We start from the raw sequence: 23740 nt of genomic DNA, 5'->3' as shown, positions 1-23740 counted from the left end.
AGCATTTTGTATCTAAGGCTCCTGCTTGGCCTTCTTTTCGTCCTCCTCATGAGCATTCTGGCTTTGCAAAGCAATCACCTCGTCCAACCTTCTGCGCATGGAAGATTCCCTTAAACGAGCGGCTTGCTCCATTGCTTCGAGTTCCATGATCCTCGTTCTGTACAAGTCGTTGACGAGTTCGAGCTCGGAGATCCTGGTTTTCAAAAGAGTGTTTTCGTAAGCAACGCCCTCTGCTGACGTTGGCACAGGAGCACCATGGCTGTTCTGGTTATTGTTATTGTTGTTATTGTTGTTATTGCTCCTGTCCCCGTCGTCATTACCGGAGCCCTGCTGCTGTTGAGTGGGTTTCTCAGGATTAGAATTCGTGCTGGATTCACCGGACTGCTGGCTTTGCTGAGGAGCCTGGGAAGGCTGGCTTTCGCCGGAGGAGTTTTGAACAATTTTGGCGTGTTCGCTGCTCAAATGGCTGATTTCTTCCGTCTTGACAGGATGGAGATTCAGAATCGAGGGCAATGGACCGGAAGTTGGACCCAGACCAGGCGTGCCAGGGCCATTTGTAGGCGTCATGCCTCTGGACACCGTTTGGTGAAGAGGAGGCAAGGATGGCTTGGGAAGCCCCAGGTGGTCTCTTTTGGGCGAGTCCAAGTGGAACTGAGGACCAAACGAAGGAGACGCAATGACGTTGGAGGAGGCTCCCGTGGAAGTGCCCAGGGAAGGAGCAATTCCTGGCAAAATCCTCGAATCTTGCTTGGCTGGCGTTTTGGCAGAGGGACCCATAAGCGAAACACCGTTCATGTTCTCGTGACCAGGACCCTTGAAAGTGGCCGAAGGGCCTAGAACATTCAGCATGTTCTCCAAAGCACCAGCAGCCTGGGCAGCCGAAAGCGAACCTTTAGGAGAAGCAGCACCCGTAGAAGACACCGAACGAGCATTCAGAAGCGTCGTGCTGAGCATAAGCGGAGAGGTGATTCTCTGCAATCCCGGAGCAAACTGGGTGGGTGTCGACGAAGGATAGTGCAACAGCTGCACCTGGGACGAAATGCCCAGAAGGTGGTGCAAGTGGTGTGGCAAAGGAGCATGGCCCAGAGGAACCCTAGGGTGAGAAAGAGGCAGTGGAACCGCCGTAGCCGAGGAAGCAAGACCAGGCAAATGGTGGATGGCGTGATGCTGAGGCTGGTGTTGTGGCTGGTGCTGAGGCTGGTGCTGCTGGTGCTGTGGAGGTTGCTGTTGATGCTGAGGCTGCACGGCGAAATCCGGAGGAGGACTTCTTTTACGGCTCTGTCTGGGCAGTTTTTTGCTCAGCAACGTGGGCACCAGCAGGCTCAGCGCCAGCAGCAGGCCCGACAGCGGCGGACGCAGCTCCTTGGCTTTGAGTTCCGGGGTGTTGGCGCTGTTTTTCTTCAGGAAGTTGGGCTGCTTGATCCGGTTTCTCAGCTTGATGGTGTCCGTTTTCAAGCTGATGGGTCTGGGCCGGCCGTGGAGCTTCAAAAAGAGGCCACACGCGTTGCACAAGACCTGGCCCGTCTCGTCACGGCGCCATAGCGGGGTGGTTTGTGTTTTACAGTTGCGACAAACGGGTGACAGGATGTTCAGTTTCGTTGTGGTGGTGCCGTTGTTGATCAGCGTTGTTGTTTTGGCGTTGGGATGCACCGGGTTTGGATTCACCATTTGAGGTAATCTCTGGATTTCACTCATCTGGGGAAGACTGGTTGCAACGAGAATTTTGGAGGAAGGGGTGTTTTATTTGTTATCGACCTTTGGCGCTTATCGAAAACAGCGTGAAAAGGACGAGTGCGTGTGAGGGGGGTGGTTGTGTCACAGCGAAATGAGGGATACTGATCCGAGGACTTTTCGATCCGAGGCCACTTTGTACTGTTGAGTAGATAAAAGAAGTGGTGTTTTGAAGGTTTTTTTTCTGTCTCAGGTGTAGCCTGAAAAAAATTCCATCCATCAGATAAGCCAAGCGCGACATTTCTGTCTCGGCCACCTCAGCCAAGGGAGAGGGGCTCCTCGGTCACGTGAGGATAAGCTGGGGATTTGGAATATCCTACTACTGTTATCTACGGTTTTTAATTTATTGCTTTGAGCCTGGCTTTCTCTCTGCTGTTGGTGGTGCGACATTGTCGTGGGATAAGATAACTTCTCTGCTTACTTAAGCAAGATAAGGCGATTAGCGCGACATATTCCCTAAACAACAGGGTTGCGAGCGGATTGGTAATCGCACGACCCCTGCAATTCCACACACAGTAGGCTTGAAAGCAATTGAATAGCTTCACTACGTGAACCAAACATTCCCCCTCCCATTGATACCCCTATTTATCCCTTATCAGCAGATTATGGCGGCAGTCCCGCCGACCCGGTAAAATGTCGCGATGTCGCTGCGCATCACGTGAGCCCAAGGCTCCTCGTCGAGGACAGAAAACAAACTTTTTTTTTACTATTTCGAGACTGCCGGAACAGCCTGTCACCAGTGAAAATCCTGTCTGCAATCGCCGTACACTGCCAGTCTAGATCGGCACATCCAAATCAGACAATTTTTTAGCAAACGTAGGCAAGATCCAAAGCCACTTAAGAATCTGGATTTTTCCCAAATAAGTACTTGATGCTTCTGATAAGCGTCCGGCATCTCGTCCGACGGTTGCAAAACGGCGCAAATTAAGTAGCGTTGCATTTTACTTATTATGCACCGACGAAGCAATCGCCGTTGTCAATTTTTTTTTTCCGTTTGTGTAACATTCTAGCCTCACCCTTAAAGTTTATAAATTTCAAAAGCAATGGGGCTCTTCACTATAAGGTATGGTGCGCTAGCGGCAATTGCTGAAGTAAGGTAGCTTAAGTAGGGCGTTACGCCACATTGGTGTATCGAACCTTGCAGGAATTGTGCCGGTTTTGGGGTTTTGTGGAGGTAAAAGTGTGGATTAGTATGGCGATCAAGGAGGGGTGGACTTTGTGGGTTGAAAATTTGCTCATGTGCTCTTTATGTTTAGGCCTTTTACAGGCAGCATGTGAGCTATGATTTACGACCATTTAAGATCGTATACGAATCATTGCTGGTCACAAGGTGGTCTTTTAAAGTCATCTCCAGAAAACTCATGAAAAAGAGCTTATGCACTGGAATTCTGGGTTTCTTGTGCCTTTTTAGCCTGTAATATCTGATCCACGTAACTTGCCATATGTTCGGAATCATCTATGATATGGTGCTTCTGACCGGTTTCTCTATCATCGGTGTTCTCAAGAAGATTGGCACCAGTGTAGATGCCCAAAGTGGATGGTTTGTCAAAAGGCGGTATAACAAGGCTACCAAAAGCATAGAAGCCAAGGGATGAACTGGTAACGGCTTTCTTGAAATCCTTGAAGCTGAGGTCGCCATGTGTGGAAAAAAGCACATATTTTGACGGAGCCAATGGCTCAGATGCAAGCTGGATAACAGGCCAACCAAACTCAAATGAAGAAGTGTTTGGACGGCTTCCTTTGCGTACTTCTTTACCTTCGAGTATCTCTTCCACAAGAAGCTTCATGTAGGGTGATGTCACCACAAGACTTATGTCCTCATGGCGATATCCCAAAAGCCGCATGAACTGATAAAGGCCGACAATGAATGTAGCTTCATCAACATTGACCTGTTTCTCTGATGAAGGAACTTTGATCATCATCGTGGTCTTTTGTAATCCGGGATTGTAAGAAGGTTCAGCTGTGGTTTGTCTTCCCACCAAACGGGCAATTTCGGGTCTCACGGTGTTCAGCTCTTCAAGTGATACCAGGGGTTGCAAATTAAGTAAACTTGTTTCTCCAAGGAACACAACCTTCTCTGTATCCTGTGATACAACGGCTTCAGTCTCTGCTCCAACGAAGGAGATGACATGCTTGTAGTTATTTCCCACTAGGTGAACTGAATCAGAAGAACAGACCACAAATGGATGCAACGAACTTATCGCTTTTTCTGCATCATCCGGGTATCTTTCGATGTCTGCCTTATCCAAGGGAAGTAGACGCTGAATCTGTGCAAAAGTATCCTTGATGTGATGATAATGCTTCACGGCAGCATCTAGAGCCTCCTTAACTGGAGTGTCCTTCTCAAACTGAAGCGATGCAAAGGGGTACTTCGAAACCGAGGGGATGGTTTCTTTTAATGTCTTGAGATACTCATCCCAACGAGGTTTGATTTGGGAATCATAGAATACAATAGCGTTCCTCAAGGAGGACGTGAAATCAAACTCCTCTAGTTGGAGGTGTTTCGCTAGTTCACCAACATGTCGAAGAAGCTCATCTGCCTTAGAACGAGTACTGTGAATGTCTCCACATTTGTATGTCACTGGAAGCAAACGATCTGTAATGGTAAACCTTTCAAGATGAAAGTTTGTTGGAAGAATGACAAGACAGCGATCTGACACGCCTTGATTGAGGTAGATAGTCTCGAGGAATGTCCTGACCAAGGTATCACCTCCTGAATGGGGGAGACACTTTATGTATGATACCAGGGATGAAAGCATTTCTAGAAGAGCCTGAGAGTGGTCTTCAGAAAGTTTCTTGTCTGAATCCAATATCTCAAATTTTGATGCTTTGTATTCGATGATCGTCAGATTCTCGTTTTCCTTCTTCCTCTTTTTATTAGAAGTGGTGAAGCTTTCGTGTATGCCTTCAACCTTCCAGAGTCTCTCCGCTGTCTTGCTTTTCAACAAATTAATATTTGACTTCTCAAGTGAAGGTAACAAGCGGACATTCTGGAGAGAAGGCATTGTGATGAGTCCGTTGTAAGGACGATTCTCCTCTGCAAGACTCACAGTCAACGTCTTATGTGATACTGCTTTGACTTCAACAAGTCTAGCTTTGATTAGTCCGTACTTGCACACTCGGGAGAAATGCTCATGCTTCACAGGTTTTTCAAGGTGAAGAAGAACAACATAGTCGCCCTGACGAACATCCTTTTTTCCGGACAGTAAGGAAAGCTCCAAATCCGAGCCCTTGTCTTCGGATTTCTCCACAGTCGAGTAGTACTTGCTTGTTCCTTGGATACCGTCTTTGGTGATATTGAGTCTCTGGAGACACTGATGGAGATGGCGGTTGATGGAGGAGAATAATTCAACTTTCCAGGTTTTCAAATGATCGTCTGATGCAAAGTATGAGGGAATCTGTAGACCGAGCGTGGGTGTGTGATTGAACAAATCAAAAAGTTCAAGCTCTGAAATGGATTGTTCTTTCAATTGAGGAACAGCATTGCGAATGATCACATCTGCAAGAAAGTCCAGATCTTCAGTTTCACCTTCGTAGCCTGCCACTGTAGCAAGTTGCTTAAGTTTCTCGATATCCAAGTCCACAAGACTTTCCACCAAGTCTGACCTCTTTAGGTCATACGGCAGTAGACAATCTCCTAGAAGGCCAAACCCTAGATCCCTCGCTTTCTCCTGAAGCTTTGAAAATTGAGAAAAGCTTGGATCGTCTGACTGAATGTCAATTAGATGTTTGAGTTGGGGATCCTCGCAATTGGCAAAAACTGAAAGGAAGCATTTTGAGTCAACTGCTTCAGTAATAGCATCGACTTTTTCAGCTCGTGCAACACCAAGAAGATAAACCAAAGCGGATGCTGTTTTAGCGCTTGTCACAGAGAACTCCCCACTCAAGAAGTGTTCCGTGTAACTATCTAGTACAGAGTCCAACCATCTATCGAAAAGCTCATGCTTCAACAAGGACTCTGGAGCATTGCGTAGAACAACACTCAAAAATAGATAGCTCAAGTATTCAAGGTCCACGATCAGCTCGTCCAAGGCGTTCAATGTGGTCTGTAAAACTCGCTGTAGCAAGGTATTGAGTTTTTCACTATCCAGGGACAAAAGAGTCCATTGGTTCCGGCTCCTGCCAACCACTGAAGAATAGAAAACAATCGCAAGGATCAATTCAACATGGTTGTTGGTCACATCGGCGTGGAAGAACTTCCAGGCCACGATCCGGAGATATGCTTCTTGGAGGTTGTCGAGGTCAGTGTGAGATTTCACCTTATCGTAAACATCGGTGATCAAGGACGACAGGAACTTTTTAGGTGGACGATGTCGCTGAGCAGAAAGTACTGCCACAAGCGACTTTTTGGATGCAGGGGCCATGTGGGTGGAGTAGGATTATCGGTGTAGTTGGTACCGATGGGGTTTGTTGATAGTACTGTATGTGCACCGAGCTGCCGATGGTTTGAACCAGGTCTACAAAAGTGATCGATAGATAGTCGGGTTTAAATTATTTCATTATTGTGACGTGGTATTTACAGATGGGTTCTGGAAATTTCAGCTCCATCAATCTAGCGTGAATAATGTGTGAACAAAGAGCTCGATTCGCAGCCATTTAGTTTCTATATCAATGGGTATCAACAGGATCTGCACTCAGATATTGGCCCATTCGGGCATTTCCGTGGTTATGTCCAAAGAAATATCCCCTCTGTGCCTGAGACGATGAGCATGAAGGTAAATCTCTTCGTTGACTGGGTCACTAAGTAGTATTTTCGAGCACTCAGGACAAACGTCCTTCAATTCCCTATCATGATTGGTATCCCTGAGCCTTTTGAGCTCTGCCATCTGCTCTTTCAATTCAGGATGTTCATTAACAAGGGCATCTAAGTCCACGAACTTATCGCCCGTTTCTTTCAATTTCAGCCTCACCATCTCATGCAATGCTTGCTCGATTTGTAGCTTGAACTGCCCCTTTGAGTTCTCCTTGGGAGGATTATATAGATAGTCATTTACGATTGGAAAGCCAAGGCACCTCAAGTGGATTCTGATCTGGTGCATCTTACCTGTTATGGCTTTGCATCGCACAATGCTTTGATCTAGCTCTTTGGAGTATTTCACCAATTCGAAACCCGTTGAGGAGATGGGGACTTGACTTGTGTTTCTGATATTGATGTAACCGCCGTAGCTTAGCGAAAAGACGGGGTGATCAAAAACGAACGGTCCGGAGGGAAACTTACCTTCAACCCTGGCCAAATACCACTTATCAGTATTCTTCTTGTCATTGAATGCCGATTGAAAACGACTACTGGTTTCTGCGTTTTTGGCAAGTAGCAACACCCCAGATGTAGCTTTATCAAGACGGTGACAAGGATAAAGCTTCTGATATCCATGCTCCTCTCTCAATATGCTAGTAAGAGAGTTCCAGCGATATGCTCCGCTGGGATGCGTTGGCATACCCAGAGGCTTGGAAACAGCAACAATATCCTCGTTTTCCATGACCACCTCAATTGGTCCCTTATATAGAATGGGTGGTTCGTGAATGTGCTGTGTTGCATGAAGAATGTCGTGATTTCGAAAAAGATGTGTTCTTGTCTCTTCAGGCAGGAGTTTCATGCCCAGATCAACTTTATTGCAGTTTGTAGCGACGTAAATGGATCCATCTTGAATACCCTGTTCTATCGTTTTGCGATCTTGTCCTAGTTCTGTAGTGAGGACATGGGCTATGGGTTTTTTGAACCATCTGGCTTTCACTGTGGTGCTGAAATCATGATAGTACGGGCTAACTCGACGAAACCCGTGCTCTATTATGTAGGTGGGCTTTGTCATATATACATTGGGATCTATGTGGGATGGATGGTATCTTGGGGAAGGTGTATAGGCATGTACCACACCCGTACACCACGCTTATTCTGTGGTCGATTCAACGAAGATTTCAGCTAGGAAAGGTCCTAGAGGAAGAAGTTTCCTGAATCTTTGGGTCTATTCCGAAGTGGTATCCAAAAGACTTGAGTTCAAATGCTAGCATAGTCTGGTGAAGTACTCATGTACCTATGTAGCTGATACGCCTAATGAGAAGTCTTTTCTCTTAAAAATACATAAATAACCCAGAATACCCAATCAAATTCATATTCATTTCAAATTCACCCTATAGCCTTCTCCAAAACCACCCTTCACTTCCTTAAAAACAACATCAACAAAATCCAACTTGTGGTCACGTGCACGCATAGTGCTCACACTTACAAAATTTTCGTACCAAGATCAGTTTCCATCCACACCCTTGAACTAGCCATGTTTCGCTCTGCGGTCCGTTTTCTAGGGCTTCTGGCTCGCCAGTTCCAGGAGGCTCCCAAGCTCCAGCCGTACTTGGCTGCAAAGCAGTTCATACCCGAGGATGCTGGAAGGTCCAAGAGAAGAGCACTCAGAAGAAGAGAGTTCCGTTTGAAACGTCAGATTATCAGAGATGTGAACAATTTGAAGAAACAAAAGATCAAGTTTGCGCCTTTTGAGGTCGACCCCGTTCTTGGCGCCAACAATGTGCCATTTATTACCAGATTACGCCGTGAGCTCAATGAGCCTTTGAACTTGGCCCAAGGCTTCAAGAGAGAAGAAGTCGAGAAGTTGTTCTACGGAGCCCAGAAGGCTGCTACTGACTCTAACCTTGCCGGTGACATGTTCCCTGAGTCTGTGGCTGCCAACGAGGAGAAGAAGAGAAACGCTGTGTTGACCATCTTGAACTTGAGAAACACCAGTGCTCAGGACAAAAAGAAGATGGCGGTGGAATTCGCCCGTAAGGAGTTCCAGAGATACGAGGGCGACAGCGGCTCTCCCGAAGTCCAGGCTGCCGTAATGACCGCCAAGATCCACCTCAACTTCAACCACCTCAAGGCTAACAAGAAGGACCACTCCCACACAGAAGCTATTCGTCACCTCGTGAACCAGAGACAGAGAATACTAAAATACTTGAAGCGCGTGGATCCCGAGAGATACTACTACACACTCGCCAAGTTGGGCTTGACTGACGATGTGATCACCAGAGAGTTCAGTATGGGATACCAGTACTTCGAGGACTACAAGGTGTGGGGCGACCGTGAGTTGGTGAAGAAGTCGGAGAAGACCAAAAAGAAGCAGGAGCAGCTTGGCGATTTGGAGAAGAGAGTTGCCGACTACAACAAGTTGGCCAAGAAGAACTACGACATCCTCTACGGACAGGCATCCTAAACATGTACATAGCATCAACGCATACATCAGTAATGGTAAATGGTTTGTAGATTTGCCGTAAATTCATTAATTAGAGGGGATTAGAAGGCACCTTTTGTGGCCTTGATTCCCGGTCGAGATAAGCAGAGAGGGGTCTATGCCAATTTATGACCGAATTGACTCCCACCTCACTCATCTGAGCACCCTTTCGATCAACCTGTCGTAATTATGGTCAAACTCCGCCTTCTTTATCTCATCAACCCCGCTGGCCAAAGCGTCCACTTGCAGAAGCAAATCGTCCTTGATTGTAGACCCTTCCTCAACAAGTCCGACGATTTCCTCGTGAAGCTGCTTGTTATCTAGAAGAAGCTGTTCATAAATCAACTTTAATTTGGTCACTGTCTCCGCCTTAGACGCTCCAACTCTGGCATCTATAAGCTGTTGAGGCGTGAGTTTATCTATGAAAAGCGGTTCTTCAGTACCCAGATCCCTTCTTGCCTGAGCCGCCTGGATTATCTCGTCAAGCTCGTCGAGCTTCCTTTCAATGTCGTTTTGCTCGAATATATACTGAAACTGCTTCTCCAGCGTCAGTTGGAAGTATTGTAGGATCTGCTTTCTGGCGGTCTCCAAGGCGGACTTTCCACCTTTCATCTCGCTGATTGTAGGGAAACATTTTTCAATCTGCTCTTGCTGAAGCAGCTTTTTGACGGTTTGCTCCACGGCCTTTTCAGTGACCCTTCGTAGGCGGTCGAAGCGGACTTTTTCGTACAGCATGGTGTTTGTTGATGTTTGTTTATGCGCGAGTGTGTAGAGGTATAGAGGATGAGATGGTGGAGGTTGGACTGGACCGAGTTTCTGGAAAAAAGTTCTTTTAGATGTTTTTGATGGTTTGAAGTGAATGATAGTTTGAGGCTTGTTTCTTGAGATTTTTTGGTTTTGGGGAATGGTAGTTATAGGCACTTAAGGGTATGAGTAAGGGTACTCAATCGCGATAGTGGATAGTATGGCTAGATCGAGATCTGTTTTATTTAAGATCTACTGATTTCAAATTCTTACCATTTAGAAATTACGTTCTTCTATGAATTCGAAAAATATGCCATTTCTATAACCCGCCTCATGGCTTTGTTGAGTCCAGAGTATATTACCACCTAGGCTACACTGCATTGCATCCAAACAAACACTTCTCCCAATTAATTCAAAACGTGATACGTTGAGTTCAATAGCATCAAGGCGACCATAATCATCTCATGAATCACAGCAAACATAGGTTGATCTGAAATCCAATTGCCACCCTCCATCCTCACCTACCCTCGATTTCGCAGCCACTGTTCTTGAATCAAATGCTACATGTACCACATGGTTTGCCTCACCATTTCAGTATAAATCCACCAAATATCCATTTAATAGAAAGGGGCGAGAGAAGCCTCAAATCGACAAAATAAAAAACACTCTCATTTTCCCACAATCATATTGCCACCACATACCACCATTGCTCCATGTCTTGGGTGCGAAACAGCAGAAACACCACCCTCCACCATACTACCACCTTTCACCCACTCAAACTAAAACCACAGAAATCGCCAAAATACTCCTCATAACGAAATCTCCCCAACCGAAAATCCCCAAACCATCCCCAAACCATCTCCAATCCAACACCCCCAAACATACTTCCTCCCTCCCACTCCGCCTGCACTTATCACACCGATAAGTATCTCACCTACTACACTCCTCTTATCATGCTGGATCCACGCTCCCTAGTTGCACAGGCCGAGAAGCTCGCCAAGCCCCAGAGCGGGCTCATGCTGTTCTTCTCCGGCGGAAACTCCTACCGTTTAGAAGAGGCCACTGACCTCCGTGTCCAGGCAGCCAACTCATACAGATTGAACAAGGACTTTAGCAGTGCTGGGCTGCAATTTGTCAAGGCTGCTGAGCTCCAGAAGCAGCTCGACAACCAGAACGACGTGGCCAACCACTTGGTGGAGGCCTACAAGTGTTTTAAGCTGGTTTCTCCCTCCGACGCCATAGACGCCTTGAAACAGGCCATCCACATCTTCTTGACCCAGAACGGCCAGTTCAGAAGAGCCGCCAACTTCCAGATGGACTTGGCCGAGTTGTACGAGCAGATTGATGACGTGGCCAACGCGCTGGAGAGCTACGAAAAGGCCGGCGACTACTTCTCCACAGACCATGCTCCCTCCCTCTCCAACAAGGCCTACCTCAAATGTGCCGACCTCAACGCCCTGCTGGGCAACTACTTGAAGGCCCGCGAGCACTACGACACCGTGATCAAGAACTCGTTGGGCAACCAGTTGACCAAGTGGAACTTGAAGGACTACTTCTTGAAGAACATCTTGTGCACCTTGTGTGCGGACGACATTGTGGAGGCCCAGAAGAGATCCGAGGGCTACGCCGAAGAAGAGCCCAGCTGGCCTTCCACGCGAGAGTACAACCTTGTCCAGGACATCTTTGGCGCCATTGAAAACGGCGACATCCAGAGCTTCTCCGACAAGGTGTACGAGTACGACCAGTTCTCCAAGTTGGACAAGTTGAAGACGCAGTTGTTGTTGAAGATCAAGAACTCCGTGGTCGACCAGGACGACGAGGACTTGACTTAGTATTCTAATGCAGTTTATTCTATGTATTACACGGGCTTTCCTCCAAGGAACTCGCTCCATCTCTTGACCTCCTGAGGGATCTCCACCGCCTTTGGCACCGTCTCGAACTTGGACTTGTCGGCGATCTTGGCCTTCAAGCACTGGGCAAACAACAACGACGTGTTGGGCTCGTTGAACAACGGAATGGCAAAGTCAATGGCGTTTCTTCTCATCACGTAGTCCTGGTCCAACAAGTCCTCGGCACGGGCACGGGCCAAGTTGAACACAGCGCTGATTTGCTTATCGGCAAAGATTTCTCTCAATGCTCTTTTGTCTGTCTTTGGGAAGTCAATCACCTCAACTGGTTCCAGGACGTACTGGGCCAAATACTGGGCCACATCGTGGGAAGCAGAAAAGAAGTTGTAGCCCAAGCCCGAAACGGTCTGGGCAACCTTGCCCAATTTGTCGTTGGTCAAATCACCGCCGAACAAAATACCGCTTCCGGGGAAAGGAACCTTGAAGTTCATGGTGGACTGAATGGAGGTCCAGTAGGCTTCAAGAAGGTCATGGCCAAAGCAGGCAATTTCACCGGTAGAGGCCATCTCCACACCCAAAAATGGATCGGCACCGGCCAATCTGGTGAAGGAAAACTGGGGCACCTTGGTAGCGACTCTGTCGTATTTTGCAGCCATGAGGTCCACTGGAGCAGGAACGTTTTCGTTCAAAAGAGCCTTGGAGGCCACCTCAATGAAGTTGGTGCCCAAAACCTTCGAAACAAACGGGAAAGATCTGGAAGCACGGATGTTGCACTCAATCACCTTGAGGTGGGAGTCCTCGTCGTTCAAGGACCCGTCCTTGGTGTCGTAGATGATTTGCATGTTGAAAGGACCGGTGATCTTCCAGGCCTCCGCCACCTTGTCAGCAATGGTCTTAAGACGCTGGAGAATAACGGGAGAAAGACTCTGTGGGGGAAGAACCAAGGTAGCGTCACCAGAATGGACACCAGCGTTCTCAACGTGCTCAGAAACAGCATGCACCAAAACCTTACCTTCGTGGGCCACACCGTCAATGTCGATTTCCTGGGCTCCTTGCACGAATTTGGAAATAACAACAGGGTGGTCTCTGGAAACCTTGGAAGCGTTGCTCAACTTGGCGTCCAACTCGCTCTTGGAGTTGATCACCGACATGGCAGCACCCGACAAAACGTAAGAGGGTCTCACGAGAACAGGGTATCCGACCTCGTCGGCGAATTTTTCGGCTTCGTCAATCGAAGTAAGCTCCTTCCATTGAGGCTGGTCAACTCCAATAGAATCCAAAATCTGCGAGAACTTGTGTCTGTCTTCGGCCTTGTCGATATCCTCAGGGTTGGTTCCCAAAACGTTGCAGCCTTCGTTTTGCAAAGTCAAGGCAATGTTCTGAGGCAATTGACCTCCCACACTCACCACAACGCCCAGAGCGGTCTCCAACTCGTAAATGTCCAAAACACGCTCCAAAGAGAGCTCCTCAAAGTAGAGTCTGTCGACCTCGTCAAAGTCTGTGGAGACGGTTTCCGGGTTGTAGTTGATCATGACGGTCTTGTGGCCCAGCTCTCTGAGAGCTCTGGCAGTAGCAACAGCACACCAGTCGAACTCCACAGAAGAGCCGATTCTGTAGACACCAGATCCCAACACCAAGGTGCCGTTGTCCTTGAAGTCGATATCGGAGGAAGTGGCGTTGTAGGTGGTGTAAAGGTAGTTAGTGTTGGCAGGGAATTCGGCAGCCAAGGTGTCGATCTTCTTGACAAAAGGCACAATACCAAACAGCTTTCTGACGCCTCTGACCTCGAGCTCGGTAGCGTTCACACAGAGCGAAATCTGCTTATCGGAGAATCCGAGCTTCTTGGCTCTTTGCATCAAGTCGTGGTTCACACGGCCCAAGTCTCCCACAGCCTCCAACTCACGGTACATTCTGACAATGTTCATGATCTTGTAGAGGAACCACTTGTCGATTTTCGAGAGATCGTGGACCTGGTCAACAGTGTAGTTTTCATGGAGCAAAGCCTGGCCCACAGCCAACCATCTTCTGTCTGTAGGGTTGGCCAAAGCGTCGTCCAAATTCTCGAAGTGGTCGCCCTGGAGACCAATGTAGGATGGGTCGATCTGACGTATGGCTTTCTGGAAAGATTCCTCAAAAGTACGACCAATGGCCATAACCTCACCGACAGACTTCATGGCAGAGCCAATATCTCTCTTGACGTGCTGGAACTTGGACAAGTCCCAACGAGGAATCTTGGTGACGATGTAGTCCAAAGAGGGCTCGAAATTGGCGGTGGTGGTCTTGGTAACAGGATTTGGCAATTCTGGCAAAGTGTGGCCCAAGGCGATCTTGGCAGCAGTATAAGCCAATGGGTACCCAGTAGCCTTGGAGGCCAAAGCAGAAGAACGAGACAAACGGGCATTCACCTCAATCACTCTGTAGTCCAATCCGTCAGGCTGCAAAGCGTACTGAACGTTACATTCACCAACCACACCCAAGTGACGGATGATCTTGATAGCAGCAGATCTCAACATGTGGTACTCGGTGTCTGAAAGAGTCTGCGATGGAGCCACCACAATGGAGTCACCGGTGTGGATACCCAAGGGGTCGAAGTTCTCCATGTTACACACGGTGATACAGTTTCCTTCTCTGTCTCTGACAACCTCGTATTCGACTTCCTTCCAGCCCTTCAAGGACTTCTCCACAAGAATCTGAGGAGCCAACGATAAGGATCTGGAGGAAAGGTCACGGAGTTCCTGCTCGTTGGCAGCAAATCCAGAACCCAAACCACCCAACGAGTAAGCAGAACGAACAATAATAGGGTATCCGATATTCTTAGCAGCGTCCAAGGCATCGTCCACCGACTCAACGGCAATGGACTCAGCAATTGGAATGTCAATTTCCTTCAAAGCCTGAGCGAAAAGATCACGGTCCTCGGAAGTCTCCAACGTCTTGATTGGTGTACCCAAGACCTTGACGCCGTAACGCTCAAAAACACCCATCTTGTCCAATTGGACACCAACATTGAGACCAGTCTGGCCACCAAAAGTCAACAAGATACCATCGGGTTGCTCACGCTCGATAATATAGGTAATGTATTCAGCAGTAACAGGAAGATAGTAGATTTCGTCAGCCAAAGCATGGGATGTCTGGTTGGTAGCGATATTGGGGTTGATCAAGACAGACTGCTTGTTGGCTTCCTTCAAGGCCTTGATGGCCTGGGAGCCAGAGTAGTCGAATTCACCAGCTTGACCAATCGACAAACCACCGGATCCAATCACCAAAACCTTGCTGACATCCACCAATTGCGGCTTGAAATGGGGTAAGGTCTTCAAGAACTCACCACCATGATAGACAGGCTGCGCATTGTAAAAGCGGGAAGAAACGCTGAAGAAGCGGGTGAAGCTAGCAGGCAGCGACGCGAGCCGCTGTAAGTTGCGGTGCCATATAGAAACACCACTGAACATTGGTTGTGAAAGAAAGTGGTGATAAAAAGAGGTGTGAAAAAAAGATGGCCGAAAAGGGAAATGACTCAGCGCTAGCCGCGATCCGAAATCAGTAACGGTTACCCGGACAACACAGTCGTTGCGTCACTACCCCAGCAGGAGCAGTACAATCCGGGGAGATATACAAAAAGGTGGCTTGATTTTGGGGGTTTCATCATTGTTGGAAACGTTTGGGGTTTTTGGTTTTGAGGATCTCGGATGGTCACAGACTTCGTGAGAAGAGGAAAGCGATGAGATGTAGAGCTTCTTATTTGGAGCTGTGGAATACGATGATGATCTAGACTGGTGGAATGATTCGAATGCTTTAATGATCTGTTCATGATCACTTTCCGTGAGGAGGAGATTACTGAACCTAATTGGAGGATAAGCTGTTTTAAGATGCTGTGAGTTGAAATGACTTCATGTAGGCTTACTCAAGTTCCCGAAGATTCAACATGTTATTATCTCTGATAAAGTTCTTAATCTGGATTCAATGTGCAATTTATCACTGCGATGCTTTCATGCCTAGCTCTCTCGAATGGTTGCAAGGTGTGTTCGTTCCATCAACCCGGGGCCCTTTTACAATTTGTAATTATTGCTTCTCTTCATTGGAAACTAAACTTCGAAAAATCGAAAAACTGAAAAAAAAAAAAAAAAATCTAAAATTTGTCTGACTCTCGACACTTTCTTTGTCCACTCATCTCCAACTTTCTCACTAACTTACATTTCGCAGCCGTGCGCCATACATCACCACACATCATCAAATCAACTACTCAACCTACACTTACAAATCTCCACCACAAACAGCGCAATTGCATAAACAAAACGCTTAACGGGCCCTTCACTTCCACAAACCACACATTCAATTATAACCTCAAATAATCAATAGCCTATCCCGTGAAGAACAACCCATATGAACAAGCTCAACATCGTTAGAACTCAAACACCAACGAGCCGCCTGCCGTCTCCGGCTCCATCGCTTCTACTGCCACTACGAAACGAAGATAAACTTGCCCGTGAATCAGATGTCACCGTTTCCACAAACGTGACGTCCTACGCTGAATACAAGGGATTCTTCATATACGTGCTTTCTGCCGTGCTACTACTCGGCTACATGGCATGGCTACTCCTTCCAGAAAAAGCCTTGAACTACTTCGGTGTCTACTACTACCCAGACAAATACTGGGCCCAGGCGGTGCCGGCCTACCTGCTTATGCTCATGCTCTATGTGTATATCTGCCTAGCATTATACAACACTGAGGTGAAGACGCTACCGTTGGACGATCCCCGTGTCTTCACCGACGAAAACGCTATATACCCGGAGGACCCCGCTGCCTATATTCACAAGGCACCAAGCGGAGTCCGTGACCTCCCCACGCCGTTGGTGCTGGAGGTTCTATACTCGTGAATCACTTGTATGATCGAAGCACGAGCTGTGTGTCCTGGCTGGCAAGAGCCAACACCTGGCCCCAGTTGGGGCCTGTAAGGTCTCTGTAACCAATCAAAAATTGGTGGAATCTATGCTTGAGTCTCTCGCTGCCTCCAAGGTAGTTGGCAATACAGTCGAGGAAAACAGCCAAGTTTTTGCGGCCTTGTTGGTTGCTCAATCCACCGAATCCGTTGTCTGGGTTCTGGAGAATGATCTCGATCATACCGAGGAAAGCCGACTCCTTCTCTTCGTTCTCTAGAATGTACATCATGTGGGTGCACCAGGCGTAGATGAACTCGGGCAAACGAGGACCAATGACCTCGGGACCAGCAAAACCCAATCTACCAAGACAAATGGCAGTGTTTTCTAGCACGGCCAGCTGCACATCTGGCTGGTTGATGACGGTGATGAGGAGGTTGGAAATGTTCCACACTTGGGGTTGAACAAGATCTTTAGGTAACACAAGGACCATCTCACCACACGCCCAAATGGCGTTACTGGTGACTGGGTACTTGGAGTAGGTGTGTCCGTTAATCTCGTTGCCGATCCACATTATAAGAGTGTCGAAGTTCGGCTTGATGGTCTCTTCACAAGCATGGATGGCCAAGTCACCCAAGAGAGCGTAACTCAGCTGACGGACATCGTCGTCGGGATCCTCAAGGCACACCTTCACAATCTCCATCAAGTCAGCACCGTGCTGCTTCATCAAATCGATGGAGTGGCCCTTGAATCCTTGGACAAGACCGTCGATCAAATCAAGCGAGGTGACAATGAAGTCTTTCTCTGGAGCTTCAATCTCGGGATGGGTGTGGACTTCCTGGTTCAAATGGACGGCATTGCTCAAGATCTTGACGGCTCTTTCATAAACCGGGACAGCGTAAGGAGCAAACGCCTCACCCATAGTGGCAGCCACCAGCGCCATGCACTCAAGCAAAGGCCACAAATCAGAGTCAGTATCTTCCAACACCTGCCAGTTGTGCAAAAGCGGAGGCAACAACGTGGAGACGTACTCTGGCTTGGAGTTGAAAACGTCCTGGCCAATCTTGTCCACAAACGTCAGAATACAGTCGTACAAGGTGACCATGTTCTTTCTCTGGTAGACCTGGAGACATTTGGCAAAGTGGTCCATCAAGGGTCCCACGTAGTAGCTAATAAGGGAAATGTCAGTAGATTCAATGAAAACAGACAATGCGGAACAAGCAGCCTCCTGGACAACCTTCTTAGCGTCCAATGCACACAGCACAATGGATTCAAAAGTAGGCTGGAAGTAGTTAGCGTAGGTGCCGCCTTCGTGAGCTTCACCAGAAACCCACAGGGCAAAACGGGAGACCGTCCAGCACGAGATTTGACGTACTCTTGGCTCCAGGTCTCTCAAACGGTCCACCAAGAAGGGAACAAGGGTGGGCAATTTGTCACTGGCAAGTTCCGTGCAACTGGTGGAAATGGCACCGAAAGCCAAGATGGCAGCCTCACGAACAGGCCATTCGTTCGAAACAATACGTTCCTGAAGAATAGGCAAGGTCACCTCGATCACCTCCTCTGGGTACTCAATAGAGAGAGCGTCAAGAGTAGCAGCAGAACAACGACGAAGGTTCCAGGAATCGAGCTCATCGTCCGAGTCATCGTCGTCGTCCGAGTCGCTCAAAGGCTGGACGGTGTAGCTGCCATCAGAATCCTCGAATCTGTCATCATCTGGATCGTATGAGGTCTCTGGTTCAGCAGACTGTTCTTTCTTTGGCTCACCTTTACGACCGACCTGATGTGTCTTGGCCTTAGCGGCGCTGGGTCTGATGTCTTCGTTTTTGTCAGCCACACGAGCATCATCTTTCTCATCGGCAATCTGAATCAAAAACTGCTCCTCCTCCGAGTACATCATCTTCTCAAGAAGAACAGGCAAAACCTGCTGGAGCTTGGGGCGGAACAGCTGCTTGTGGCCCTTTTGAGGCAGCTCGGCAAGAGCCAATAAAAACTCACACGCCTCCATGGCAACGTCCTCGTCAGAGTCTTGCATTGAGTGAAGACCGTAGTTCACCACTCCGTCCATGTGGGGCACCAACTTGTCGGGTCTGTTTTCCATAATCAGCAAAAAAGCCGTGCAGACGTTCTTTCTCACCCTGCTGTCGCCGTCCAGGGCCAATTGGAAGAGCACATGAAGGAAGTCGTCAATGTGCACCAAGAACAGCTGAGTCTTGAGAGGCACAAACTGGTTCACACAACGAACAGCCTCCGCTCTCATGTAGCTCGACGATTCGGGCTGCGCAGCAATCTTGATGAATTTAGGAACCATGTAGTTCAAAGGTCTCTCTCCGTTGAAGTCCTTGTTCAACAGATAGGCGCTATCTTCACAGATCTTGCTCAAAGCACTCATGGCTGCTTCCTTGGCCAATTGGCCGGCATCCGCCGATTCCGCCAAAGACAATAAATGCTGCAAAGCCTGAGGCCACTTTTCAAGACCGTACAGGGAAAAAAGGGATGTGATCACCGTACCGGTGATGTTTCTAGCCATTGTGTCTTGCACCAAAAGACCGTTCATGATGTTGTCCAAAACATAAGGTCTATCTTTTCTGGGCTCCTTGAGCACCGAGTTCTTAAGGTTGAGTCCCGCAGCGGCTCTAACATCAGATCCAGCTTCGTCTCTGATCAAGAGGTCCACAAGGTAGTTTTCAAACTCGGGTTCTTCTCTCGCCTGTTTCAAGGCGTCCACTGCTTGGGACCTTTCCGCTTTACGGGAGGACAAGGTTCCTTTAAATATGGTCCTGAGCTGCTCGAGAGCCCCTGGATCTGCAGTCCACATTGTGAAGAAGGTTGGTGGTTTTTTGTGCGAAGTGTTGAAGATGGTGTAGGTGATGAGATGCCGGCATTGTGAGGTGCCACTATGTGGATATATAGGGTTTGGGAGTTAAAGGAGATAGAGTAGGAGTTCAAACTGAAGAGATACAAGGCCTTTTCCAGGTGGTTTAAATTAGTGTATGCATTGGATGCTGGGTAGCTGTGACCGCACTGGTTGCAACTACAACATGTGCTCGAGCTCGGCTAGCTTCTCTGTTAGCTCATCGAGCTTGCCGAGAATGGGACTCACGATTTCGTTACGTGGCTTCTTCCCAACAGGAGCTGAAGATACTCTTTTAGGTGACAGAGCGACGTTATTGAGCGAATTGGTGCTTGTCAAGGGCGTGACGTTATCGTCCTGGGAGCAGTCCAGGAAAGCATCGTCTCCGCGTGCTTTCTCGTCGTCGTCTCCGTAGCTGCTGTAGACATCACAGGTGTAGTCATCGTTGTCGCTGCTCATCTGCTCTTGTATATCCATGGTGACCTGCGATAGACGATCCATGATTAGCGAGCGCCGGAGTGTGCGGTGCTCTTCATCGTGCTGAAAATGGCCAATTGGGGGCGTGTCGGGGGAGAAAGACCCAATGGAGCTTGTGTCGTAATTAGGTGGCTGCAAGTCAGTCAAGTCCGGCTTTTTCTTGCGAGGGCTCTTGCTGACCTGGAGTGGCATTTCCGCTGGGTACAAGTCGCTGAGCACTTCCGATTGGCGTTCGTCGTCTTCTTGTGGATGATGGAGATCCTCGTGGCTGAAGCTGTAGTACAGATCGGCAAAGTCAATTAACTCTGTGTCTGAGATCTCTCCCTCGAGAACAAGCGCCCCGAGGTTCTCAAATGTGACCAGCTTATTGGATTGGCGCAAGCTTCCGCTCTTTTTAAGAATAGAGCCGGTTCTTCCCAAAAGTGGGGTCTGGCGGGCGCCCTGGACACTCTCGGACGAACCTTGTATGCTGTGGGACTCGACAACCGAGTCGATGCTCTCTTTAGAATGTGCTTCAGGCGCAAGAGGGTCTGCACCGCTCTTTTCTAGCTCTTCGTTCTTGAAGCAATTGAGTCGGGCAAGACGCTCGCCGTACGTTTCTAGGCACTCTGCTGGCACGAAGCCGATTTTCCCATCCTCGTCGTCCGAGATCTCGGGGAACAGCTCCTGGCGCTGCCTCCCTAGGTGCAAGCGCTCCTTCTTTGTCATTTTCTTGATGAGCCACCAGTAGTTGTCCAGGTCGTTGACCAAGTACACGGGCTCGTCTCTCGAGAGTGTGCAATGCAGAGGATCGGGCCCCAGGAAGTCGTAGAGCCCGTAGAGCTTGTCCGGGTCCATCTCACGCGGAGGCAGACGCGGAGGCAGCGGCGGTAGGAGCATGTCGTCGTCCTCTTCGTCGTCCTCGTCACCAAAATCGTCGTAATCGTCGTAATCGTCTTGGTCCTCTAAACTTCGATCTAGACTCTCAAAGGAGCCGTTGAAGAGCGTCTCGTCGACCTCTTTCTCCACCTTCTCCACCTTGGGAGCCGTGCTGGGCGAGTATTCCCTCGCAAACTGGGTGACATGTCTTTGTTGACGGTCCTGGTACACCAGATCAGCATCAAAGTCAGAATCGTTGTTTTTGATGTACAGCAACACACTCAGCTGGATGCTCAGGCGGGCAAGACCCGCCACGGTATGGTCCACTATAACCAGCGAAGCATGGGACGTGTGTGAGTGGTGGGTTTGGTCAGAGGCCTCCAGACCCAACGATAGTTTTCGTTCGAGGTCGTGAAGGAGCCTATTGGTGGACTCCAACGTGGGGCTATCCGTCATCGGAAAAAACGTAAAATGGTATCAGCGTTTGAATAACGGGGTGGCTGAAATCGGGGTAAGAATGAGGTTTGTAGATCAGCTCGATCCTGCTTATTTTGGTGTTGATATCTCACCTCGGAATGCACAGTCGCGGTGCACACAAGGCTATTTTACGGCGGGTGGGCAGGAGCTCCCGAGGATATAAAAAGGTGTGTGTTTTTCGGTTTTTTGCAAGTTGGCCGGCTACTATTCCTATAAATGTTCTCTGGATCCAGGGGGGCTTGTTCCTGGCAATGGCTGCGAAAACGCGATCAGCCAAGAAGGGGCCATCCATGGGTATAGGGGTTGACCGCCTTTTTTCGAAACGAGTTTTTGGTGACCAGTAAATTACAATCGTCAGCATTTCGTCTATTTATTGCTTTCAACGAATTAAAAAGCGAACTACCCAAAACATCATTGATCCACTGGTGTCATCGTAGGCACCCTACATCGAAGACGTACAGGAGCCTTGGCATGATTTCGAGACCGGGAAAGCGTAAACGAGTAGCACAAATACGAAGAAACGACCTGGGGTCATTCGAAAGCGTTTTGGTTAGATCCAGAAAATCACCACACATTGGCTTATCGAAACTATATTTAAGGTTTGAGGATGTGCAATGAGATCCATGGCGCCATGACGTAGAGGACCCTGACCCGAGGTCTCATTGTGAGATTTGATAATGCCAGAACGGGACAGGCACCCGTAACCCGAAAATCACTTGTTTTTGCCAATCAGGTTTTGCATTTCCTACTTAATTGCGTGCTTGAGGGTGAGACTCGATATGGGCTCAAAACGGGTCTTAGCGTGTCGACTTTCTAATGTAGTACTGCTAAAGTGCGTGCCAGCATTAAACGATGGGTAGCGTTGATAAGATGGCTTTGGTGAACTGGAGGGCTGTGTACTTGGGGATACTCATCCAATTGGATGTAATTTTCGAATTAAGCTAGGAAAAGGTATAGATGTGATTGTCGTAACATCATGGTGATGGGCATTTTGCAACCATTTGAAGAAACGCAATTGTCACTTCAGCCATACACGACACTTTCACCAGGTTAAAGCCGCTCAACTTGATACAATGTTTACGGTTTCTGCAATAGATGCATGGAGACCGCTGTGCTTGTCAAGATTCACGACACAAAATCGACAAGCTCACCATGCGGAAGTCCGTGATCTACGATTATGTAGTACTCGAGAAACCAATGAAATCAAAACAGAGCCTACACCACGTTCATGCGCCGGGTTTATTAACCTAGTTTCCATCCTATTTGCGTTTTGCCCTATGCATCGTATGCTGTCTAAGCGACGTATGCCGCAGCTTCAGCCTGACGTTCGCCTTCGGCGGTCAACTGCTGCTTGTGCATTGCCTCGTAAAGCTTCAACTTCTTTCTAATCTTCTTCACCTGCCATCTCACGGGAATCAATGGCAACCTGCCATGCTTCTCCTCGTACAACTTGGCTCGGAGCCACAACGATACGAGAATCCAGTATGCCAAGTACGAGAACACACTGCCGTACGTGGCCGTGTTGGTCCAACCCACCAAGGCGTTGGCCACCATCCACCAGCCATCAGTAAGACCGTTGCAGCAGTTCACGTGCCAGATGGCAGTGGAGATGTCGTAGGATCCAGGACCACTGCCGGTCTCACTGACATCAAGACCACCACAGAGTCTCACGTATCTCTCCAACTCCAAGAACCAAACGCCTCGGCTCATGAGTCCAGCACTGACAATGTACAAGAAGCATGTTGAGCAGATCAAGAAGTACTGGAGCGAGAGCTTGTTACCTCCTCTGTACAACGTGTAGCCCACGGCAGCACCAGAAGCGACACCAGCCAACACGGCAAGCGGAAGCGATGTCAAAGGCTGGGACATACCAATACCTCCAACAAAAACAACAGCCTCAAGGCCCTCTCTAAGGGTAGTGACGAATGGCAAAATGGCCAAGTAGTATCTGCTGGTGAAGCCATCCTTCTGCTCCTTCTTGACTGGAGGGGTGCTGGCATGGCCCAATAGAGCGTCCGAGTCTTGCGAGGAAGACACGCCGGCAAAGTCATCCATCTCGGTCATGTTAGTGTCTGCATCAAGCTTGTTGGGCTGCTGAGTAGCGTATGCGTCGCCAAGTTTGACCCACCACTTGACCTTCATGAACTTATTGATTCTGAGAAGACCGATACCCATAATTGTGATGATGACACTGGAAAGAAGTGAGAAGACACCTTCCCAAAGTCTCTCGGTGTATGACCAGAGATCCTTCTCCACAAAATAGAAAAGGGTGATGAAGACAAGACCGATTATAAGACAAACCAACAAACCACAGATGGCACCGAGCCAAACCTGAAGTCGAAGGCCCCTGTTAACCAGGTTAACGTGTGCTACTTTGGCACGTCTCTCAGCCAAAGCCTCCTCCGATTCATCCACGTCTTCCTGAACTGGCTGGGGGTTGTTCTTATTGATAAACGAAAGGAGCACCGAAATGATGATCGCCGTTTCTAGCGTCTCCCTAAGGATAATGAAGAAGATCTGAATCGAAAATATCTGATTAAGATCTTTCATTTTCGAAGTAATGCAAAAAGCGATGAGGCCAGGTGATTAAAAAAGATTCCCCAGACAATATATCTTTTTTCGCACTGCCGTACATTCCTGCTGCTTTTCTTTTTCTCGCCGCGGAA

General features: G+C 48.4%; 11 protein-coding genes across 11 annotated transcripts; 3 read left to right on the top strand and 8 right to left on the bottom strand.

Moving 5' to 3' along the window:
* Positions 1-12: 12 nt before the first annotated feature.
* Positions 13-1695, bottom strand: GZF3 (Gzf3p; the record flags this gene model as incomplete). Its single annotated transcript, XM_024859550.1, has 1 exon — positions 13-1695. One exon carries the CDS (start codon positions 1693-1695, stop codon positions 13-15), a length of 1683 nt encoding a protein of 560 aa, XP_024712219.1.
* Positions 1696-3104: 1409 nt separating this feature from the next.
* Positions 3105-6095, bottom strand: C7M61_004226 (uncharacterized protein; the record flags this gene model as incomplete). The annotated part of the gene is made up of 1 exon (XM_024859549.1): positions 3105-6095. The coding sequence occupies one exon, from the start codon at positions 6093-6095 to the stop codon at positions 3105-3107; it is 2991 nt and encodes a 996-aa protein (XP_024712218.1).
* Positions 6096-6365: 270 nt separating this feature from the next.
* Positions 6366-7208, bottom strand: C7M61_004225 (uncharacterized protein; the record flags this gene model as incomplete). The annotated part of the gene is made up of 1 exon (XM_024859548.1): positions 6366-7208. One exon carries the CDS (start codon positions 7206-7208, stop codon positions 6366-6368), a length of 843 nt encoding a protein of 280 aa, XP_024712217.1.
* Positions 7209-8000: 792 nt separating this feature from the next.
* Positions 8001-8930, top strand: C7M61_004224 (mitochondrial 37S ribosomal protein uS15m; the record flags this gene model as incomplete). Its single annotated transcript, XM_024859547.1, has 1 exon — positions 8001-8930. The coding sequence occupies one exon, from the start codon at positions 8001-8003 to the stop codon at positions 8928-8930; it is 930 nt and encodes a 309-aa protein (XP_024712216.1).
* Positions 8931-9101: 171 nt separating this feature from the next.
* On the bottom strand, positions 9102-9683 carry C7M61_004223 (MIND complex subunit; the record flags this gene model as incomplete). Its single annotated transcript, XM_024859546.1, has 1 exon — positions 9102-9683. The coding sequence occupies one exon, from the start codon at positions 9681-9683 to the stop codon at positions 9102-9104; it is 582 nt and encodes a 193-aa protein (XP_024712215.1).
* A 962-nt stretch (positions 9684-10645) lies between these two features.
* On the top strand, positions 10646-11524 carry C7M61_004222 (uncharacterized protein; the record flags this gene model as incomplete). The annotated part of the gene is made up of 1 exon (XM_024859545.1): positions 10646-11524. The coding sequence occupies one exon, from the start codon at positions 10646-10648 to the stop codon at positions 11522-11524; it is 879 nt and encodes a 292-aa protein (XP_024712214.1).
* Positions 11525-11550: 26 nt separating this feature from the next.
* On the bottom strand, positions 11551-14985 carry CPA2 (carbamoyl-phosphate synthase (glutamine-hydrolyzing); the record flags this gene model as incomplete). The annotated part of the gene is made up of 1 exon (XM_024859544.1): positions 11551-14985. One exon carries the CDS (start codon positions 14983-14985, stop codon positions 11551-11553), a length of 3435 nt encoding a protein of 1144 aa, XP_024712213.1.
* Positions 14986-15916: 931 nt separating this feature from the next.
* GPI19 (phosphatidylinositol N-acetylglucosaminyltransferase) lies at positions 15917-16371 on the top strand (the record flags this gene model as incomplete). The annotated part of the gene is made up of 2 exons (XM_024859543.1): positions 15917-16292; positions 16352-16371. The coding sequence occupies 2 exons, from the start codon at positions 15917-15919 to the stop codon at positions 16369-16371; spliced, it is 396 nt and encodes a 131-aa protein (XP_024712212.1).
* A 41-nt stretch (positions 16372-16412) lies between these two features.
* C7M61_004219 (uncharacterized protein) lies at positions 16413-19226 on the bottom strand (the record flags this gene model as incomplete). The annotated part of the gene is made up of 1 exon (XM_024859542.1): positions 16413-19226. The coding sequence occupies one exon, from the start codon at positions 19224-19226 to the stop codon at positions 16413-16415; it is 2814 nt and encodes a 937-aa protein (XP_024712211.1).
* Positions 19227-19442: 216 nt separating this feature from the next.
* On the bottom strand, positions 19443-21053 carry BUD14 (protein phosphatase regulator; the record flags this gene model as incomplete). Its single annotated transcript, XM_024859541.1, has 1 exon — positions 19443-21053. One exon carries the CDS (start codon positions 21051-21053, stop codon positions 19443-19445), a length of 1611 nt encoding a protein of 536 aa, XP_024712210.1.
* Positions 21054-22367: 1314 nt separating this feature from the next.
* On the bottom strand, positions 22368-23624 carry FTH2 (Fth2p; the record flags this gene model as incomplete). Its single annotated transcript, XM_024859540.1, has 1 exon — positions 22368-23624. The coding sequence occupies one exon, from the start codon at positions 23622-23624 to the stop codon at positions 22368-22370; it is 1257 nt and encodes a 418-aa protein (XP_024712209.1).
* Between the last annotated feature and the right edge of the window lie 116 nt (positions 23625-23740).

Source organism: Candidozyma pseudohaemuli (assembly GCF_003013735.1).
Source record: "Candidozyma pseudohaemuli strain B12108 chromosome Unknown scaffold00013, whole genome shotgun sequence".
In the NCBI taxonomy this organism is placed as follows: Eukaryota; Fungi; Ascomycota; class Pichiomycetes; order Serinales; family Metschnikowiaceae; genus Candidozyma; species Candidozyma pseudohaemuli.
Note: the sequence above shows the minus strand (reverse complement) of the source record. Positions and strands in the feature narration are given on the sequence as shown.